This window comes from Nipponia nippon, unplaced genomic scaffold (genome assembly GCF_047370975.1).
Source record: "Nipponia nippon isolate SJK-2023a ecotype South Korea unplaced genomic scaffold, ASM4737097v1 scaffold_3, whole genome shotgun sequence".
Classification (NCBI taxonomy): Eukaryota; Metazoa; Chordata; class Aves; order Pelecaniformes; family Threskiornithidae; genus Nipponia; species Nipponia nippon.
The window spans coordinates 51,263,165-51,281,530 of NW_028262347.1; the positions used below are offsets into that span (position 1 = coordinate 51,263,165).

An 18,366-nucleotide genomic window follows, 5' to 3' on the forward strand; every position below is an offset into this window, starting at 1 on the left:
GTTCTGCTTGAAAAGTCTTCCATGGAGGGGCAAAGTACTGCCAGCTGAACTAAGGGGTAAAGGAGTAAAGATCCACTTTCACTGCCCCAGCTTTTCCTCCCTTTCTGAATTAATTTCCTCTGTGCTGGAAAATTGTTACTGGTTTCTGCTGACAGAAGCATGGCTGTAAGGAGGGGAATGTCCACAGAGGTTCAAGAGGGTCAGCAAATTAGAGATGGATGGCAGAGAGCAGAGCACAAGACTAATACTATGCGTATAGCAACAGCATGGCAGTATTGGGGCTGAAGAATTCATCTATTGCTTGATTTTTCTGCGTATTTAGTATTCTGATGCTGCTATGGTATTACAGTATCACTACACCCAATGTATGGAAATGTAAAAAGGAACTTGAAATCTACAGGAATCAGTAAGAACTGATCTCTAGAGCACTATGGATCTCTGCATTGTGAATAACTGTCTCTGCAGAGATTTGCCAAGAGTGAACAGCAAGTGCCAGCAACCTCAGTTGTGGAAAAAGTGCCAAGAAGGTAGAAGAATTTGAAATGCTCAGTATACATTTACACATAGAAAAATTGAACTGCATATATAAAAACCAAACATGAAGACATGCTTGACATTCGCCACCTAAGAATAACAATTCATTCACTTTTACCACATGCAATATACTTATTAAGTTTGTCACACAATATGTATGCTTGAAAACATTTCAGACATCTGATACCCCAAACTTGCACAATTCTTTAAAGGAAAAAGATATCATGATTTAAAAATATAAAATCAAAGTAACAATTTGTATTAATACAAAGCATATCTGTTGTAGCACAAACTTTAACATAGCTGCCAGCTAAAATAATTTACACTTATTCAGACTTACAATCTTGTTTCATCCCAAACGCAATGCATCTCTGCAGCCTACAGTACTGACATCGATTCCGGTGGTGTTTGTTAATGACACAGTCTTTTGTTCCTCTGCACGAATAAACTAAATTCTTCCGTATACTCCTTTTAAAGAATCCTTTGCATCCTTCACAAGTTACTGCTCCATAGTGACGCCCTAGTTACAGAACAAAATAAATCATGACATTAATTTTACACTGTAACATTATTTTTTTTAGAGTTTGTATTTATTAAAACCAAAATATTTGCTATTTTACCCAGAAAAAGAACACATTTTTCCCCCATAGTTTACAGATCTTAAAACATATCATGGCTATAAAACAACATAAAAAAGCAAGTGAACCATTTTTCTAGTTCAAAGCACTTAAACAGGACAGATTTTACAAATAGGCAAGTTGCTTATTAAATTCTCGCTGGATCTGTTGACAGCAGTGTTAAAAAAAAGCTAAGAAAACAGGTTAGCAAGAACATAGAAGAAACTCTTCTAATTTATACATTCTTTAGCAATTTTTTAAAAACATCCCTACAGTCCAGCCCTGTTATTGCTCATTACAAATTCAGCTACCGAAATCGTATGCATTAAATCTAATGGAACCAAGGAAAGTGCAAACATGGCATTTGACAGCAGTAGGTAATCACTTCAAAGCTTTACTTTCACCTTTCATTTTCCTAACAGGGTAACAGTATATCCTTAAGTTCTTTCAGTAAAAGTTCAATGAGAGAATAATGTAAAATAGCTAAATAATTTTTCTAAAAAATCAGTTCCTATGTGAATTTTCTAATATATAATACTAACATATAAAAATTTCTAGGATTGACTACAGAAAAGAGTCAAGTTTAAAAATTATTTTTCAGAAGTAAATTGTTTTGATTCTGCTATAGCACAAAATACTAAAATATTACTAAAAAGTACTGGTTTTGATTAAGGCATGCTTGGCAATTCCAATGACTTTAATTCCATGATCCTGAAGAAAAAAAAATTCTAAAACCGAAGATCACTGACAAACACTCAAAATACATAGTGTGGAGGCACCAAGGCTGCTCTTTGAACTAAGTAGGGCATATTACCAAAATAAATCTCAAATATGAACTAATGTAAGGGAAAATATATTTTTAGATTCTTTCCTCACTCCTCACAAACTTTTTTTTAGATACATTAATCTGGCCTGCCTGAAGTTTCTAGAAATTGATAGGTTTTCTAGATTCCTTTATCACAACCATTTTACCAGACTACTAAAATGTGGAATTTATGAAAATTTATTTTATATTAAAAGAATATCACTAAGAGTAACAATTTAAAAGCTGCTGAATTGTGAATACTTCATTTCCATCCTGCAAAGTGCCTGGGCTGCTTCTTTACCTACTCTTTGATGTAGCTTCTTGGACTTCAGCTTGGAGGTGACTGCAAAGGAGTCTGCATGACACTGCTTGTCACACGGGAGGCTCCCCAGAACCTGCAGCTGCTCAGGCAAACATGGCACTCTCCCCAAATTCACTACCAGTGCTTGACAACCCTGGGCCAGGACAGGAGGAATATCTCCTGGGATCTCCAGCCTCTCAAGGAATACTCCAGCCCTCCACCGCAGAGCCAAAGGACTCTTGCCAATTGGAACAGACTAACCAGATCCTTGCCTTATGTTTGGCAGAAATTTCCTTTGAGATGGGTGAAATCTGACATGTATTTAGAGATCTAGGAACTAAACTTTTTATTCTAAACTTTGCTGCAGTAGAAAATTTTCAATTGGTTTTATTTTCTAGGCAGTTTGTTCTACATCCTACTACTTCTCATGATGATATCCTAACATTAACTGCTTCTTCCCCCGGCCCCCCATTTTTATACGCTTTATTTCTATTGCTTCCCAAAAGGAGCGTTTAACTGCAGCTGTCCTATTTTGATATTACTGGAGGTCCATCACACAGACTTCACTCTGACAAACCATAAGAATTTTCTGATCGAGCAACCATGTCCCTACATAATCTAATTTTAGCTAAGTAAAGAGCAGAGTTAAATGTCTCATCTCTCTTCCACCCTGTTATCTTCTGTACCAAAGAAAGTGCAAAGAAAAAGGAGCTTTCAGCTAAACCATGCTGAGGAACAGCTCTTGTAGTTCTCTTTCTCTCTCTCTCGTCTTTTTTATTTAAAAAAAAAAAAAAAAAAAGACACCCTCTCAGTAATTCCACCTCTGGCTGATCTGGAACACCTGGTGGCAGGCACACATGCAAAGGGAATGTGGGAGACAGTTCTCCAGCACACTGCTCCTGCTATTCTTCTTTCCAGTCTCTTAATATCATTAAACAAAATTAAGTGCACGAAATGTATTGCTTTTCTTACCTTAGCACTCTACTTTGGTGGCAGTATATGAATATATGATTCTTAAGCTTATTTTTTACTGGAACTATAATGCACTTTTACAATTTTAGCAACGGTTCTTCAAATAACTGTCCTGCAGGAGTTAATTTTTATATATATATATATATATGGATATATATTTTTATATATATATATCCCTCGCCTACTGGTTTCATATTTAAAATAATGAACAGGTTTTTCATATATTTTAAGAGAACCTGTCAACAATAACAAAGTTCACCACACAGCCTTATTTTAAGGAGGAAAAAACTCTCAACATTGTCGCCTAAGTAATTTTATCAGCTGAATTTTTATAACAGAAAATAAAATTTATCAGCCTAAGAAAAAAAGGCAAAAATTATCTGGTAGAAAACATTAAATTTATAATGTAAACCAACAATAAATAAGTCCACCCACGGACACTAGAGTAACATTTAGTGTAATTCTCCACTGAAAGAGTAGTGTATCCTTTCTGTTTGTGCACGTGTGTGTGTGTATATATACACATATACACACACACATGTATATGCATGCAAACTGTTATGTAGCTTCAGAAGAATTTTAAACTGCTTTTATAAAATTGCACCACCTTAAAAAGAAAAAAAAGAAAGAAAAAAGTAAATACCTGATGCCTTGTCGCCACACACAACACACAGATCAAACACTTTATTTAGGCCCTGTTCATTGGGAGAGTTGTCTGTTAAAATCTGGAAGAAAGTGTGAAAGAATTTAATTTTTCTTTTTCTTACCATCAAGAAAGATTAAAATAAATCTCATGCTTGTGGTCTTCCTCTAAGACAGGGGATGAAAATACAAAGTATGAGGTTTTCTTGACTACATTTTACAGTCTCCATAGACACGAAGGATCTACCTGCCATGCCATTGAGCTCCTTTTCAGGATGGAACAGTTTTACTTGTAATATTTCTGAAAAGATTCCAAGATTTCATTTATCTAAATACTACCTCTGCAGAACGGACTGACATTTTGAAAAACATTTAGCATCTGCATACTCTTACCTTTTGTTCAATTTTGTATTTATCCTAATGACTTGTTCATAGTACAAAAGAGACTGCAGCATTAAACAGATGGAACAAAAAAAAATCCCTTGTACTATATCTACATTCAGATTTATTAACTCATATTTTTATAATACACATAAATGGTGGACCAATAGAAAACATACTCTGGACACTATCATTAACTATCAAATGGTATATATAGTTTGGCTCTCAGTAACAGTTTGACATTATTACAGTATTCTTGCCTTGTCTCATTCATTTATCTCTGGTACCTGTAAACTTCATTAAGCACATAATATTAGAACCCCAGCACTAAAGGGTAGGCGCCTTCCATTTGATCTTTAAAACCTCTATCCCACTGCAACATAAATAAAGCACAGCAAAAAATTTTAAAAAGGAACACACATGATCACAAGTAACAACCAAGCATCATCTTGACAATAACATAAAGCGGAAAAGAAAAAATTCTTCTTCCCGTTAAAAAGAGATTATAATTCAGAAGTTTTAAGAGTTTCTAACTTCTGCTGTGTCTTAATGGGAAGTCAGACTCTCTCATTCTTGCTTTGTGTATTCAAAACAGGACCTCTGATAAAAAGAAAGATAACTCACTGAAAGAGAAACTACCCTATCTTCTATAGAGAAAATTAAGAAATCTCTCTTTTTTGAACGTTTGGAAGATAGTATAGATGACATATGCGGGAACATTTAACAAGCGTATTTCTTTCTAGTTAGCCTTTGTTAACAATGCTGTCTCAGAGATTCATCTATTAAGTTTTCTTTTAATATAACATCTTTTTAAGAAAAATAATATTGATGAGTTAAAAGAACTTTAACCTTTCATTCCTTCCTAATTTCCATTATTAACATTATGTATTTTCATGATATTACAGAAAATATATATAAACAAATTCTAAGTCCTTCCATAAATGAAATCTGCACTGAAATGGGAAGTTCCACTTAAGGAAGGACTACAGAATTTGGCCCATGAGGAGATAAAACTCCAAGAACTCATCAACTGACCTTGAACATGAAGAATAAAAATTGATTATGAAGATGAAGAAGAATCACTGAAGGTGAAACAGACGATGGGAAAAAGGGCCTTGCCAAATGAGTCAATGTAAAGATCAGATGCAATAAAGGAGAGGTTTTTTGCAGAGCAAATGAATGGGCATTTCAAGTGAAGGCTACAGAAGAACAACAAAACAGGCGAAATTGGAGATGAAAAAGATCATTTAGGGGAGAAAACATGAAAGATCCCAAAGAGGATGCAGTTGAACAACAAATGAATGGTACTCTGTATTGCACCAACTTCAAGTGGGGAAAAAAAAAATGTCTACCCGTACATATTAACTGACAACATAAAAACCTAACTAAAGTGACAGAATACTCCACTGTCTCTCAAACTAACTTATTTTGCCCAAACTGTACAACCAGAACTGGAGCTTTTAATTTTTTATCCAGTCTTTCCCTATACCTGAATTTTGCTCTTTAAACCAGCGTGGCACACTTCTCATCTGCTTTATACTTTTGTTGAGGTTTACTTAAAATACAAAATGTATGATACCACTAAACATGCTTAAATGTGTCTCAATAGGATTGACTTCTGTTACTGCTCCCCTATTCATAGCAATCAAATTCTTTGGAGCAAGGGCCTTGGATGTCCATTTGCAAAGATTTGTGAGTTTCAAAAAAATTATGCCATATACAATATAGAGATACGTTTCAAGCTTGCACAACATGTGGGTAGTGAATCAGAGTAGTGGACTGGCTCCTAGCAGAGCACAAACTAAGATCAGGGGTCTTCGGTTAGGGAAAGAGATTACTTGGAAGAGGATATGATAGTGACTTATAAAAACAAGAGAATCCTTTATCGCTCTTTCTTATAATGCAAGAGGCACCTAATTAAATATTTCTCTCAGAGATTGAATTAACAAAAGTATTCTTTGCACAACATACAATTATACTATGGGATATTATACAGACCAAAGCATATATGGTCCATATAAATAACAAAAAAGGTTATTAAACTTTAGTGGCAGCTATCAAACGTGATGGTCTCACTGCAATCTCCAAATCAGGAGGTTGCTCTAAACCATCAACTCATGGAAGTGAAAGGATATAGTCAGAAGGATCATTATTTACTTGTCCAATTTTTAATATCTTTCCTTAAGCACTTGTTTCTGGCCATTGTTGAAGTTTAAGATACTAAGTGGACTGTAGCTGTCCTAATGTTGCCTGGCCTACCACACTGATGTACTTTAACAGCAGCATAAATGTACGTGGGTAAACAATATGCAATAACTACACTTCAGCTGGAGTGTAGTAATCTCCTACTTCATGCTGAAGGAGCTCACATCTCCCAGGTCTTCTGTGCATGTTCTTCATGCTTTTCACACCAGTGCCATGCCATCCTTACCATGTGAGGATATGGGGCAGAAAGCTTGGAAGTTGGAGGGTGAGGACTCCTACACAATGTGTGTGGAAGTAAGGTGCACTGGAGACCAGCGTAGGGAGTTACAACCCTGACTAGTTACAATCTCACATTAGCAAACCCAAAATCTTGAGTGTTATTTTCCCACCCCCACTGAGTAATATACTTCCCTACTAGTCTCTTGGAGAAACTACCTTGGAGTACAAAAATTCACACACCTGAACAGTAGTTACAACAGCGTACAAAAAGGAAAACAAGCAGAAGGAAATGTTAAGTGATAAAGACAAGGGAGAAAAGAGTATGTTTTCAACAATACATGAAAACACATGGAGAGTCAATGAAGCAGAAATGAAGAAAGACTGTTGGTACAGCAGGAGCTGGAAATGACAATAAAAATAACAGTATTCTTTCTAATCTCATAAACCAGGGTATAAATTCTAAAACAAATAAATTTACCAAAAAAAAGTTTTCTTTATAATTTCTAAGTATCCACACTGAGTCCTAATGCAAGGGAAAGTATACTGTTAAAAAAAACCAACCTCAAAAAAGGAGAACCCAGACAGACATATTTGGAAATAAAACATCTCTTCTTATCCCATTTGAACCAAAATGATGAAATAAAGTGGATTATCTACCTGGATGTGTTGTGCAGATATATCAGGGGATGCAAAAAACAGTTGGTTGACACCTGCAGCATCTGGAGTTGCTAGGATAACTTTTCCTGGAGTGGAATCTTGTCTGGCAAGGATCACCTTGCTTGGGGTAGAGCCATCATGATTTGTTAAGATGAACTGCTTGCCTGCTGAGCTCTGATCAAGTGCTGTAACAATCTGAATCTTCTGGCCCGTCTGCTGATCTGTGACAATCTAATAATACATTTATCTCAAATTGTTATGCTAATTTAAGTTCACCTTTAGGGCCCAATCTGGGCACTTGAAGAAAACGGGAATTTTGCCTTTGACATTTGTGAAGCAGGATCGTCTTCCCCTCTGTCACACAAGAGTGAAGTAAACTCCGGTGAAACCTTGGATTTTCACTGTATTTGAAACACACTTCAATCAAGGGTGTTTGAAGTCAAAACCTGAATTCATACTCAAGTTTTACAAATGGCCCGTGCTTTTACAACACTACTGAAAACCCTGACAAATTCTAGCATCCAGAATTTGATGTAGCTCAGCCCTAGGACCCATCAGGTTATGAGAAATCTTAACACCTGAATTCACTGCATACCACATGAAGTGCTTAGCACCTCTCAGATTTGGCTGCTTAACAAGAAACTTCTTAAAAACACAAATATAGACTTCCAACCGAAAAAACTAAGCACCAAACAGCAAGAAAAGCAATAACTTGTTGAACCTGTACATACATTTTAGGCTTCATTTTTTTTGGTCTTTTTTAACATATATATTCCTAAATAAAATAAATAAGACAGAATCTCTTTCCCTGCCTTTTTTTCTTTTTTTAAAGGAAAAACTTACTTTCATGGTTCATTTCATAATCAAGAACAGACCTACAGACTGGTTTTTTCCATTTTATCCCTATTTCCAAGCACAAATACAGCAGAACTTTATTCAATAATCCTTCAGTAAATTCCATTTTTTGCAAGCTTTTCCAGAAGATTATAATCCTCAGCAAAAATAATCAAGATTCCATAGTTCTTCTATTACAAATGTCACTTTTAGTCACCTCCTGCCTTTCTCCATCAAAATGCCTATACGGAAAACTGCCTGGCTTATTCTGGAGATTAAGGAGAACCATCCTACAAAGACTGTTTCCTGAACTACAGATCAATAAAATAGCTCCAATTAATTTTTTTTTACCTATAACCAAACATTCATGTCCATCTATCCATCCCTAACATTTATATGGTCCTTATTACTGATGAAACAATTTATTTTATGGCCTAACACTTATAACTAGTTTCATGTAATGAGGGGGCAGCAATATTAATTATATTTTCTAGGTGGACAACAGGGGCACAAAGAAACAATGAGGCATAATTTCACATAAGTCATTATCAAATTGCACCTTCTCAACTAGCTTATTACTTTCTCTAAATGTTCAATATACTCAAATTTGTTTCAAAAACCTGTGTATAGCTTATGTTTTAAAAAGATAAGGAGCAAGAGATATAAATTATTGAGTACCTAATTTCAGCAGTTACAAATCAATATTGCCACTTCCAAATATACAGAAATTAAGAGTTTCAAAATATACAAAAGGAATCTGTTTCCTTCAGGCAGCCTTTTGCTATTAACATTGTAATGGCTCAAATTTCCAATTTTTTCTCTGTAAAACACAATCGAAAGCTTATTTAAGAGAGCAGGTAAGATGATAAAATTCCAGAGGCTAAAGATATAAGAAAAGAACATAAATTATCATGAGATTTGGGGTGTAGGGTTGGAAGACAATGCAAAAACCCCACAATAGTTATCAATACGATTAATACAGAGTTTTCCCTTCAGTTTTCTCAGATATCCACATGTCCGGGACCACAAATGACTATAGCAGTCCCTTATTTCTCCTTTCTGTTCCTTTATGTTCGCTCTATATTCTTTAGAAGGCAAACTTTCTTGCCCTTTTAATTCCTTTCTTTGCTTAACTTTCTCCTTCCATTCTGTTTTTCTTCATTTTACAGTCTTTATTTCTCCTGTGTCACTTCTGGCTATTTTCAAAGTAGCTGATGTTCACTTCCCCTTCTCTCCAAACACGTTTACTTTATTGGGATTAGGAAAAATCCAATGCATGTTATCCTCAACAGGGTGCACACATGTACAAAAGCCAAACACAGAATATTGTGCTGTTTCTTGAATTTCCAGACCTGCTCTTTGAAAGACACTCTTATCTGAAATCTGTCTCCCTATGAAAACTTAAAAGTGCAACTATGTGCACATCAAAAAAGGCATATACTTCATCGTTAGGTTTATACAAAGTATAGCATAAAACTAACTCAAAACCCAGCATGTCCCAAACAGTGAAGATACAAATTTGACCTAAAGTTGAAATTAACTTTTTGATATATATGCTAAATTATCTTTTTTCCTATTGTAGTCCAGCTCCGTAATTAAAAAAAGTATCTATTTGTAGATAAATATGGTAGGACAGTAGGCAGAAGAACCATTGCTACAATTCACTTCACCTCCTATTTAACAAACAGTGTCCCAATTCTTCAAATGGCTTCCTGCAATTCTAGGAGGATGCCCGTGTAGTTTTCACTACATGATATAGTAGGTATAGTGTTATGTTAATATCCATACAAAGCTATTCAATCTGCACAAATGGTTTCTGCAGCTGTCAAGCATTTGACAACTGACAGTGGCATAAGAGAAAGCAGTTTAAACAATTAAGCACAGTCTGTCTGCAGCTGACCTCTTATGGCCATATACCTGCAAAAACTCCACCTAAATCACAATGGGACTCTGAAAAGTGGAGCAGTCCACCACAGTATAACAACTTGCAGTACCGAAATGTTGAGATAAGAGAAAAAAATAATCAGAGGGAAAAAGAAAACCACTCTCAAGGGAATCCATCAGGGCTCAGTGACAACACATTATGTTTCCTAATAATCTGAAACTCAATATTGCTAAAGGGATAACCTTATAAAAGAGGAATATATTAATTCAGGATTGCATGCTTAAAAAATACACTTCCCCCATGTATTTAATTTAAGCACCCTGATGATAATGGAGGATAGTATTTTTGTTTATTGCTTTTAAGCCTTGTCCATTAAAAAGTTTTGACTTCCATTTGAACATCATTTCAATAAATTAAATACCTCGATAATTCTGTGTTCCTATTTTAGGGAAAAAAAGGTGTCTAAACAGAGAGGACTAATCCACCTGTTTATAAGAGCCAGTTTTGAACACAAATGTCTGTTTAACAACAAATGTGACATTCAAATTTATCCTACAGAAATGTTAGCATTCCCTAAGAAGGGTGACTAATGAAACATGTTTTAAAGAACATTTTGCTGAGGATTTTGTATTTCAAGATTTCAGATAATTATTTATGTGCATTTAACAATAATAAAATAAAAAATATTGATTGAAAACATAAACTCAAAATGAATCAATTTAACATTTATATTGAACATTTCACCGAGATGTATTTGTTCTCACAAACTACTGTACTCTTCACATAAATTCTGCTTTGAGGAAAGTTTTCATTACTAAGTTCTATCTCATATCTAATTTGTTATTATTGATATTGGTGACATGTTTGTAGATGCTTGTTGCAGGAAGGATGCCATTTGACTGAGTGCTGTTCCACACATATGAAGAGACAACTACCGCCCCAAAGCACCTACCATCCATTCTGAAGCAAGAATCAATGAGTGTGGTGAAAAAAGACAAGGGACAAAGTAGCTGGGTTAGAAACAAGTGATCTTCCAGCTACATGAGACAATGAAAAACTATATACAGGTCCCCGTCCCTAGAAATACAATTCTTCTATGTTCATCATGTTTGCAATAATTACAGTGCCTAATCAAAAGTAGTTCTCCCCCCACAAAAAAGGTGACAATAATGGGTTAGAAGTCTGCCACTGGCTTTGAACCAACAGAACTGTCCTGCTGTCCAACAATAAAGGCTCATGGGTTTATATGTCGTCATCCCACATTCAGACCCTGATGCTGAAACTACACTAAATGGCTTCACACTACAGGGACATTATAGCATACAGGTACTGACAATGAAAACAGAGGATAAAGAGATGGTGGTTAACTGATTAACATAAATTAGTTAATAAAAGGTACAGCTGTACACAAAATGTAGAAAAGGAGTGGAGGTAGCTGAAAGAATAAACATCTACTGGATAGACAAGACCGGTACCATGTCTAGAGCACAGGCAGGGGGTGATAAATCAAACCAAAAAGATCACGTATGTGGGGGGTGGCTGTGAAGAGTCTCAGAAGGTGGAAAGCTTGAATGCAATGCACTGAAACAGGAAAAAACAGTGGAAAACATTGAAGAGTGAAGCCAGCAAAAGACAAAGCAGCCAAGATTATACTAGCAGCCGGCTTGCTTAAATGAGAGTGGTTTTGTATGCAACAACATATATCTGAGAATATTTTTTAAATTTATTCTGCAGTTGATATTTTTCTCTAGGATGAAATTTAAAAATAAAACGTTTGCAAGGACTCGCACTGACTTTTAAGAGATAAAATATAAAATTCTATTCCTCAAATACTCCTAATCTCCATATACATACATCTATGTTGATTTAACTACCCAATTGCCAAAAACCTCCTACCCTCACTTGAACTGGAGATTATTACCTGGCCAGGCTATGAATTAGCATACTGGGACATACAGCATTGGTTGGGACAATCAAAAACCAGTATCCTTCTCAGACATTAGGTTGCTTTGCACTTTTTCATGACCTGTATCAATGACACAATGTAGTATTTACCTCCCTCCCTGCTCCAAAATGTAGAAATGTTCCAGCAACTCAGCTGAATTACCAAATCTAAAAATTATTCAGCTTTTAAAGAGCAATATCCTTACAGCATCAGGAAAAGTCTTTTTCTGTTCAGTGCTTATCATTTTTTGTAAATCTTAAAATTCTTAGGAGAAAAAAAGAACAAAAAAAGGGGGGGGGAAGCATTGGAATGATGATTTATTCCTGTTTATATAGAAATGATCTCTGCCACCCAAGGCTGAGTATTTATATTTAAGCAAATAATATGATGCAAATAAAAAAGAACCGTATGTGAAAACTGGCAGAAATAATAGTCCATCTCTGCTTTTAAAATATATCAGATGAAACATACCTGTATACGTTGTGGTAAAGAAAGGCCTGAATCTGCAGGGACAATCTGTATTCGTTGTGCTGTCCCATCCATTAGTGTTTGTGTAACAGCTCCCTGGGAATGGGTAATCTAGAAAAAAAGAAACAAATGTAATGGATTGTTAAGGGGTATACTACCTTAAGGATGGATACACTACCTTAATGGACAAAACCTTACGGTTTCACTAACTTCTGATTTCTCTGCATAAGGCAATGGGAAGTCTGACACACTTACTGTATAAGTAATGCAAATGCTTGTAATCTAATAGCTTAATTTTGCTAGTTAGAAAATTCTATTGATTTCACTGTTTTAAACCCATTTTGAAATACCTTCCAATTTGAAATTTAGAAACACATCAAGTAAAACAACTCATTGTTTTCAAGTCCATGTAAGTCAATCAGACTGAATATTTATTGTTGTTGATGTTCATGAGACACGTACTAAACACAATAGCTTTCCTCATAGCTGTGCTACATTTACACTAAAATATTTTTACCTTAATGGCTTACTTAAACTGACAAAAAGAATTTTTGGTGTGGAAACCCAGCAATTGGCCTTTTCTGTCCTGTTTCTATTCTTCTGTTAAAGCAGCAAAACTAGAACAAGAGAATTCTGTATTGGGGAACTATCAAGAAAGCTAGAGAAAATTAATGAAATGCATGAAGTTGGCAAGCAGTGTACCTTAAAACAAATTTAAATCTCTGTGTGAATGCTCTCAGACACAATTTGTGGAAGTGCTTTAATGATTATCAGTATTTTAAAAATTCTTCACATGCTATAACCAAAGGTATGTGGGGGAGGGCATTATTCATTATATTATTTGTCAATAAAAATTAAGATGTACAGCTGCTATTTACAGAGGCTTCATCAGAAAGGGCGGACTTTTTGTAGTACAAAGGAAGTTTGTCTTCATAGACTTTACAGACACCTACAAACTGAAATTTTTGTCTTAAATTCCTGAGTAACTCCCTGAAATTTTTCCAGTTCAAAAACTCTGGAACATCCTGCAATTCTGTATTAATAATAATTCTCAGTATTTACACCAGTATAAAAATTGCTCCTCTTCAACTGCCATCCTCCCCCCCCCCCCATGAATATAGAGAATAAATATCTGTATCTGCAGTAAAGGTACTGTTTCATAATAGGTTTGAGAGCTTTTTCGTTCCTCCTGGATCAGCTTCCTGGTTTTGCAGCGACACAACCATGTAAATGCTAGTACCAGCAGAAGAAAGGAGGCAAGAACACACAGCTGGAGGTGAGTATGAGAAGGGGAAGGAGTGGTGGGTAAGACTTCTCCTTACAGCAGAAACACAAGCTCCCATCAGTCCAAAAGCTGATTTTGAAATTTTACCTTAAAATGCATTACTTTTGGTACCAGTTTCAGCTTTTATAACCTACTCGCTCCTATCCCTTCAGCTTGGTAGGTAAAACTGGTTGCTTAGTCATTCACCGATCTGGAATAGGACACTGATGCAGGTTAAAAAGCAGCCCAGCAAACAGACAGACAGACAAAGGCTATTCTTAGCACAGATGAAACCTTCAGTCCAGATCTCCACAATGCTCAGAAGCAGATCCATCAGAGCAAATGAGAGAGTGGGATTAAGCTGCTGGAGGGATCGCTTAAGCTGCCAGCAGCATCAAAAGAAATGCTTGTCAAACTGCTGCCCAAGCCATTTTTGAACACTGCTTTCTAAAAATACCTGATTTTTCATGAGTATAAATACTATCCATATTCAAACAATTCATCCACTTCTTTGCTTAAGTAAAGCACAAAGAAGAGTTCATTACACAGCAACATTTAGAGTTTGACAGAGATACTTTCAAGCACTAAAATTCTGCATCAGTCTTTCAAATGACATGTACATGTGGTGATTTACAGGCAATCGGAGTTCTATGTGAATTTATCTTTGCTTTACAAAATAAGTTACATATTCCACGACTGTTTTATGCTTGCTCCCTTAAAATGTCATGATCTACATGTTCTGTAAGGTAAAACTGCTCTTCAACCCCACAAAATGTCAGCTTGACAGTTTTACACACAATACAGTTTTTTTATTGCAGTTTAAAAAAAAATACTGACAAGAATAACTGCAGTATTTGTTAAAATTTATATTTTGTATGTGGATGACAGACTCTGTTTTGACAAATATGCAGCTCTCCTCTGTTACTGTTACCTGGCAGGACTGTGGAAACAAACCACCACCATGTACTTAGCGTACCCAACCAAAGATTAAAGAAAGAAGATTGCTGCAGGCTCTTGACAGACAACTTCCCTACATGAATCAAGGAATGTGATCTTGATGTAGAAATATTATCTCACACTCAGCAAAAGATGATTAGCAGTTGGCAGAATCTGAGAAAAGATAAACATTGTGCAATGCTCCATATAGGCAAGGCTATAAATTCTTTTTTTTTTAATGTTTTGCTTTTATGCAAAAAAAAAAAAAAAGCCCCACATTAACAAAACCACGTTTGTGAACAACATCATAAAATTATTTGTGATAATTTTTTCTAAAATGCTTCATGAACAACAATTAATATTATGAAGAAATCAAAACCTATGTCACAGAACACTTCTGACCATTATTTCAATGAGACAGGAGCACTTTCCATTCTCCTCAGAATGGGAACACCTGCTTTTTTCCTTTCATGTTCTACTCCTGTAAATTTTTCTTGGAAATTCAATTAAATCTATTTCAACATTCAAGAAAATTACAAATGCTAGCAAAAACACTGCTGAAGTTCCACAGACCTTAAACTAAGGTTTTCAATGCTTACACCAAATAGGAACACCACCAAGCAATTACAGCTGGTGGGTCACAGGTAGGTAGGAACGTAAGATATTACATGAAGGCCCCTGTAAGACCATTTTCCTTGCTGACTCCACCTTTCAGGCAGCGCACGCATGCATGGCATACACCTTTGACAGTAATTTTGGCTTATGGAGTCCCACCTCGCACTGCCCTGTATGATGCTTTTCAGTCCTAACCACGTGCCAGGTTGGGCTGCGCCTTGTACCAGACAAGGGAACTGACCCCAACTGGGAGGGAGACCTTCCTCCACTATCCCGTAATTTTTTTTTTTTCCCCAGTTCTGTCCACCACACAATGACACAGAGAACTCACATGAGCAAGACTAGCACAGTGTGAGAATAAGGGGCTAAGTGAGGACTGGGGAATGCTCAAGCCACACTGCTGCCAAGTCAGATGTGACAGTCTCAGGCACAGTAAAACCTTGCTAAAGAATAAATCCTGATCTACACTGCTGACAGAACGATATCCATGAAAACCGTAAGGCTGCAGTTTCACCATGAATAGAAACAGTCAACAGCTCTCTGCAGTGTCACACCTCCACTCCCTCCCTCTTCTCCCCTGCCTTCCTTTGGCTACCAGCCATATCCTTTACGCTGGCTCTGGTACTCACTAGAGCCTTCTCAGACCCTACTCAGCACATTAACCCAGCAGAAAACCTTCCACTTGTTTTGGCTGGGTTAGCTTGTTGCTAGTGTGGAAATTAAATAAGGTAAGAAACAGAAAAAGGACCTTCCCTCTCCCATAGCACTGAGCTACTAAGTCAGCTCAGTGTCTCATGGAATCATATTATGAAATTGAGAAACAACCCTCACAGACGCTAAAAACCATCATCACACCACTCTCTTTTCTGAGTGGAACGTACACTTCAGCTAGCTTTGACTAGCCTGTACTTTCAAAAAAAACCAACCAACCAAAAAAACCCAACAGGAAATAAAGCCCTATTTAGACCTCCACAAGGAATTATATTACCAAAACAAAACTAGACAGGCCATTCTCACCTATAAAGAGGACAAGTGAGAGAAAGAAAACACCATACATCACATAAATCACTTCTGTCCTTTGAGATAGCCTTAGCAACATTCAGATATTACAAGAATAAAAGCTACAAGAATTTATACAGGATAGAATTAACCATCCCCCCCCCCCCCCGCCTTCTATTTGAAATCAAGACTGAGAGGAACTAAAGTGACGTGAAAAGTAAGGCTATGTCTAGACAAGAAACCAAAAGTGGGTATTTCAAGCTAAAAAATACCATTTATTTAAGATAAATAAGATACTGCTTCTATCTAATTTAAAGTGGTGCTAATTTTAAATAGACTATACCATGATGAAACCTTCTAGATAAGTATGTATACTCTTACCCACACTCCCAAACTATCTGTGCGTCTCTGGAAGTTCTCTAGCTGCAGTACATGAATTCTGCACCCAGGTTACAGAAAATGAAAAACAGAAGTTAGCAGAAACAAGAGTTCCATCTTCCTTTTGACTTATACCAAACACCAACAAATATTTTACAGCAAAGAGCATGGAAAACCTTTACTCATGAAAACAAAAATGACAACTGAAGCAATTGCTTAATTGCTTCAGTAAAAGCTATGTACTGACAACTCTCTTGATTGTAAATTTTGTAACTAAAAGTGAGCAAAGCAATTCTACAACCACAGGGCTCTCTGAAGACCACTACAGGCCCAAAAAGTAGAGGTGAACAGCTAGTCACTTACTGGAAACACTGCTAGATTTTCCTTAGCTTCATTTCTGTGGGGCAAACTTTGGCAAGAAAGACTTCGCATCATAACTTTAAATCAGAGATAGTAAGTTCTTCTAGTCTTCCATGGGAGAGCCTCCAGAAGCTTTGGGTGTACTAAAAATTATTTTCTCTTGTGATTTTGTTTTTTACATATCAGTCTGTGTGTTTTATTATTCAATGTCTCTTAAATAGGACTCAAAATTTATGTACCTCTCCCATTTGCTGTTCAATAATTTGATGGGCCAGTTCCTCTATGGTTGCCATGATCTTTAATCACCAGAATTTCCTGTTAAAGAAAGGAAAGAAGATGCTTAACATCTATAGCCTCAATAGTAAAAATATCTTGGGGAAAATATAGTTCACCTAAGTATGTTCATAGTTGTCTGAAGGTGACATCCCTGCAGAATTTAAAGTTTGATTATACTATAAAAGTAATAATTTATTTTCTATTCGTAAACTTCAGTATCTTTTTACTCAAATAACTCACATAGAGACTTCTTATTTTCCCCCTTCTGCCTTCTCAAAGAGCAACAATATAATAAACTCCCTGTAAAAACAGAAGTGTATTTCTGACCATGACATCAGCAGGGACATAATTAACATCTTAAAAACTGGAACAGAGCCAATTTTGTTATTGCAAATCAAGGGGTGGAAATCTAACTTCTTCTGAACTCATACTGATATTTTAATATTAACAGGAGTGTTTGAAGGTCAATTTTGTAATTAATAGGAGGCACTACTTGGGAGGCAGAAAATATACACGTTTAAAAAACAGATGCTGTTTTGCCATCAACACTGTAGTTACAGCGCAAGAAGTCCAAATCTTCATTAGAAGAATTTTGTAGGATTTAACAGACACTACTACATTAATGCAGTATGAAGTATTCAGTTGTATTCCTTGTTTGTTTGGGTATCGATTTACAAATATTCACTAGGCAGTACTTAAAAGGAACATACACAAATTACGAAAATGCCATAAACACTTAACTTTCCTGACAAAAGCTGTTTTTAAAAACGCTGTCATATCTACTTCTTCTATGAACCAAGACAGCACTCTTACACTAAAGGATTTGTCTATATACTAAATTTGCTTTGTTTCAACTACACAAGGCACACAGGTTATACAGCCTTCTCATTTCAGGTGAAGTTATAAAGATGTTTAATACCAACATACATTTTCCTGGGCGAACATAAGAATAAATGCTGTCAGTATAAAGGATTTGTTAAGCAGTATAAAAGATTTATTTATTTAGTTCACAAACAGGAATGGTGCTGTGTAACCACACAAAAAGTTAGAAGGTTAATGAAAGTAGTTACATA

At 35.9% G+C, this 18,366-nt stretch overlaps 1 protein-coding gene across 13 annotated transcripts in view; it reads right to left on the reverse strand.

Annotated features, from left to right (window-relative positions):
* The window catches only part of NR2C1 (nuclear receptor subfamily 2 group C member 1), a 61,479-nt gene that overhangs the window by 26,389 nt on the left and 16,724 nt on the right, over positions 1 to 18,366 (reverse strand). For 4 of the 13 annotated variants that reach the window (XM_087766136.1, XM_087766137.1, XM_087766139.1 and 1 more), the window contains 5 exons: positions 17,257 to 17,332; positions 12,469 to 12,576; positions 7,334 to 7,564; positions 3,873 to 3,954; positions 875 to 1,054 (listed from right to left, as the gene is read on the reverse strand). In XM_087766136.1, coding sequence (XP_087622262.1) covers positions 875 to 1,054; positions 3,873 to 3,954; positions 7,334 to 7,564; positions 12,469 to 12,576; positions 17,257 to 17,310 — 655 coding nt within the window. In that variant the 5' untranslated portion in view covers positions 17,311 to 17,332. Of the gene's footprint in view, positions 1 to 874; positions 1,055 to 3,872; positions 3,955 to 7,333; positions 7,565 to 12,468; positions 12,577 to 17,020; positions 17,129 to 17,256; positions 17,333 to 18,366 lie in introns of those variants that run through there. The other 9 variants (XM_087766140.1, XM_087766141.1, XM_087766142.1 and 6 more) reach the window with 5 other exon arrangements.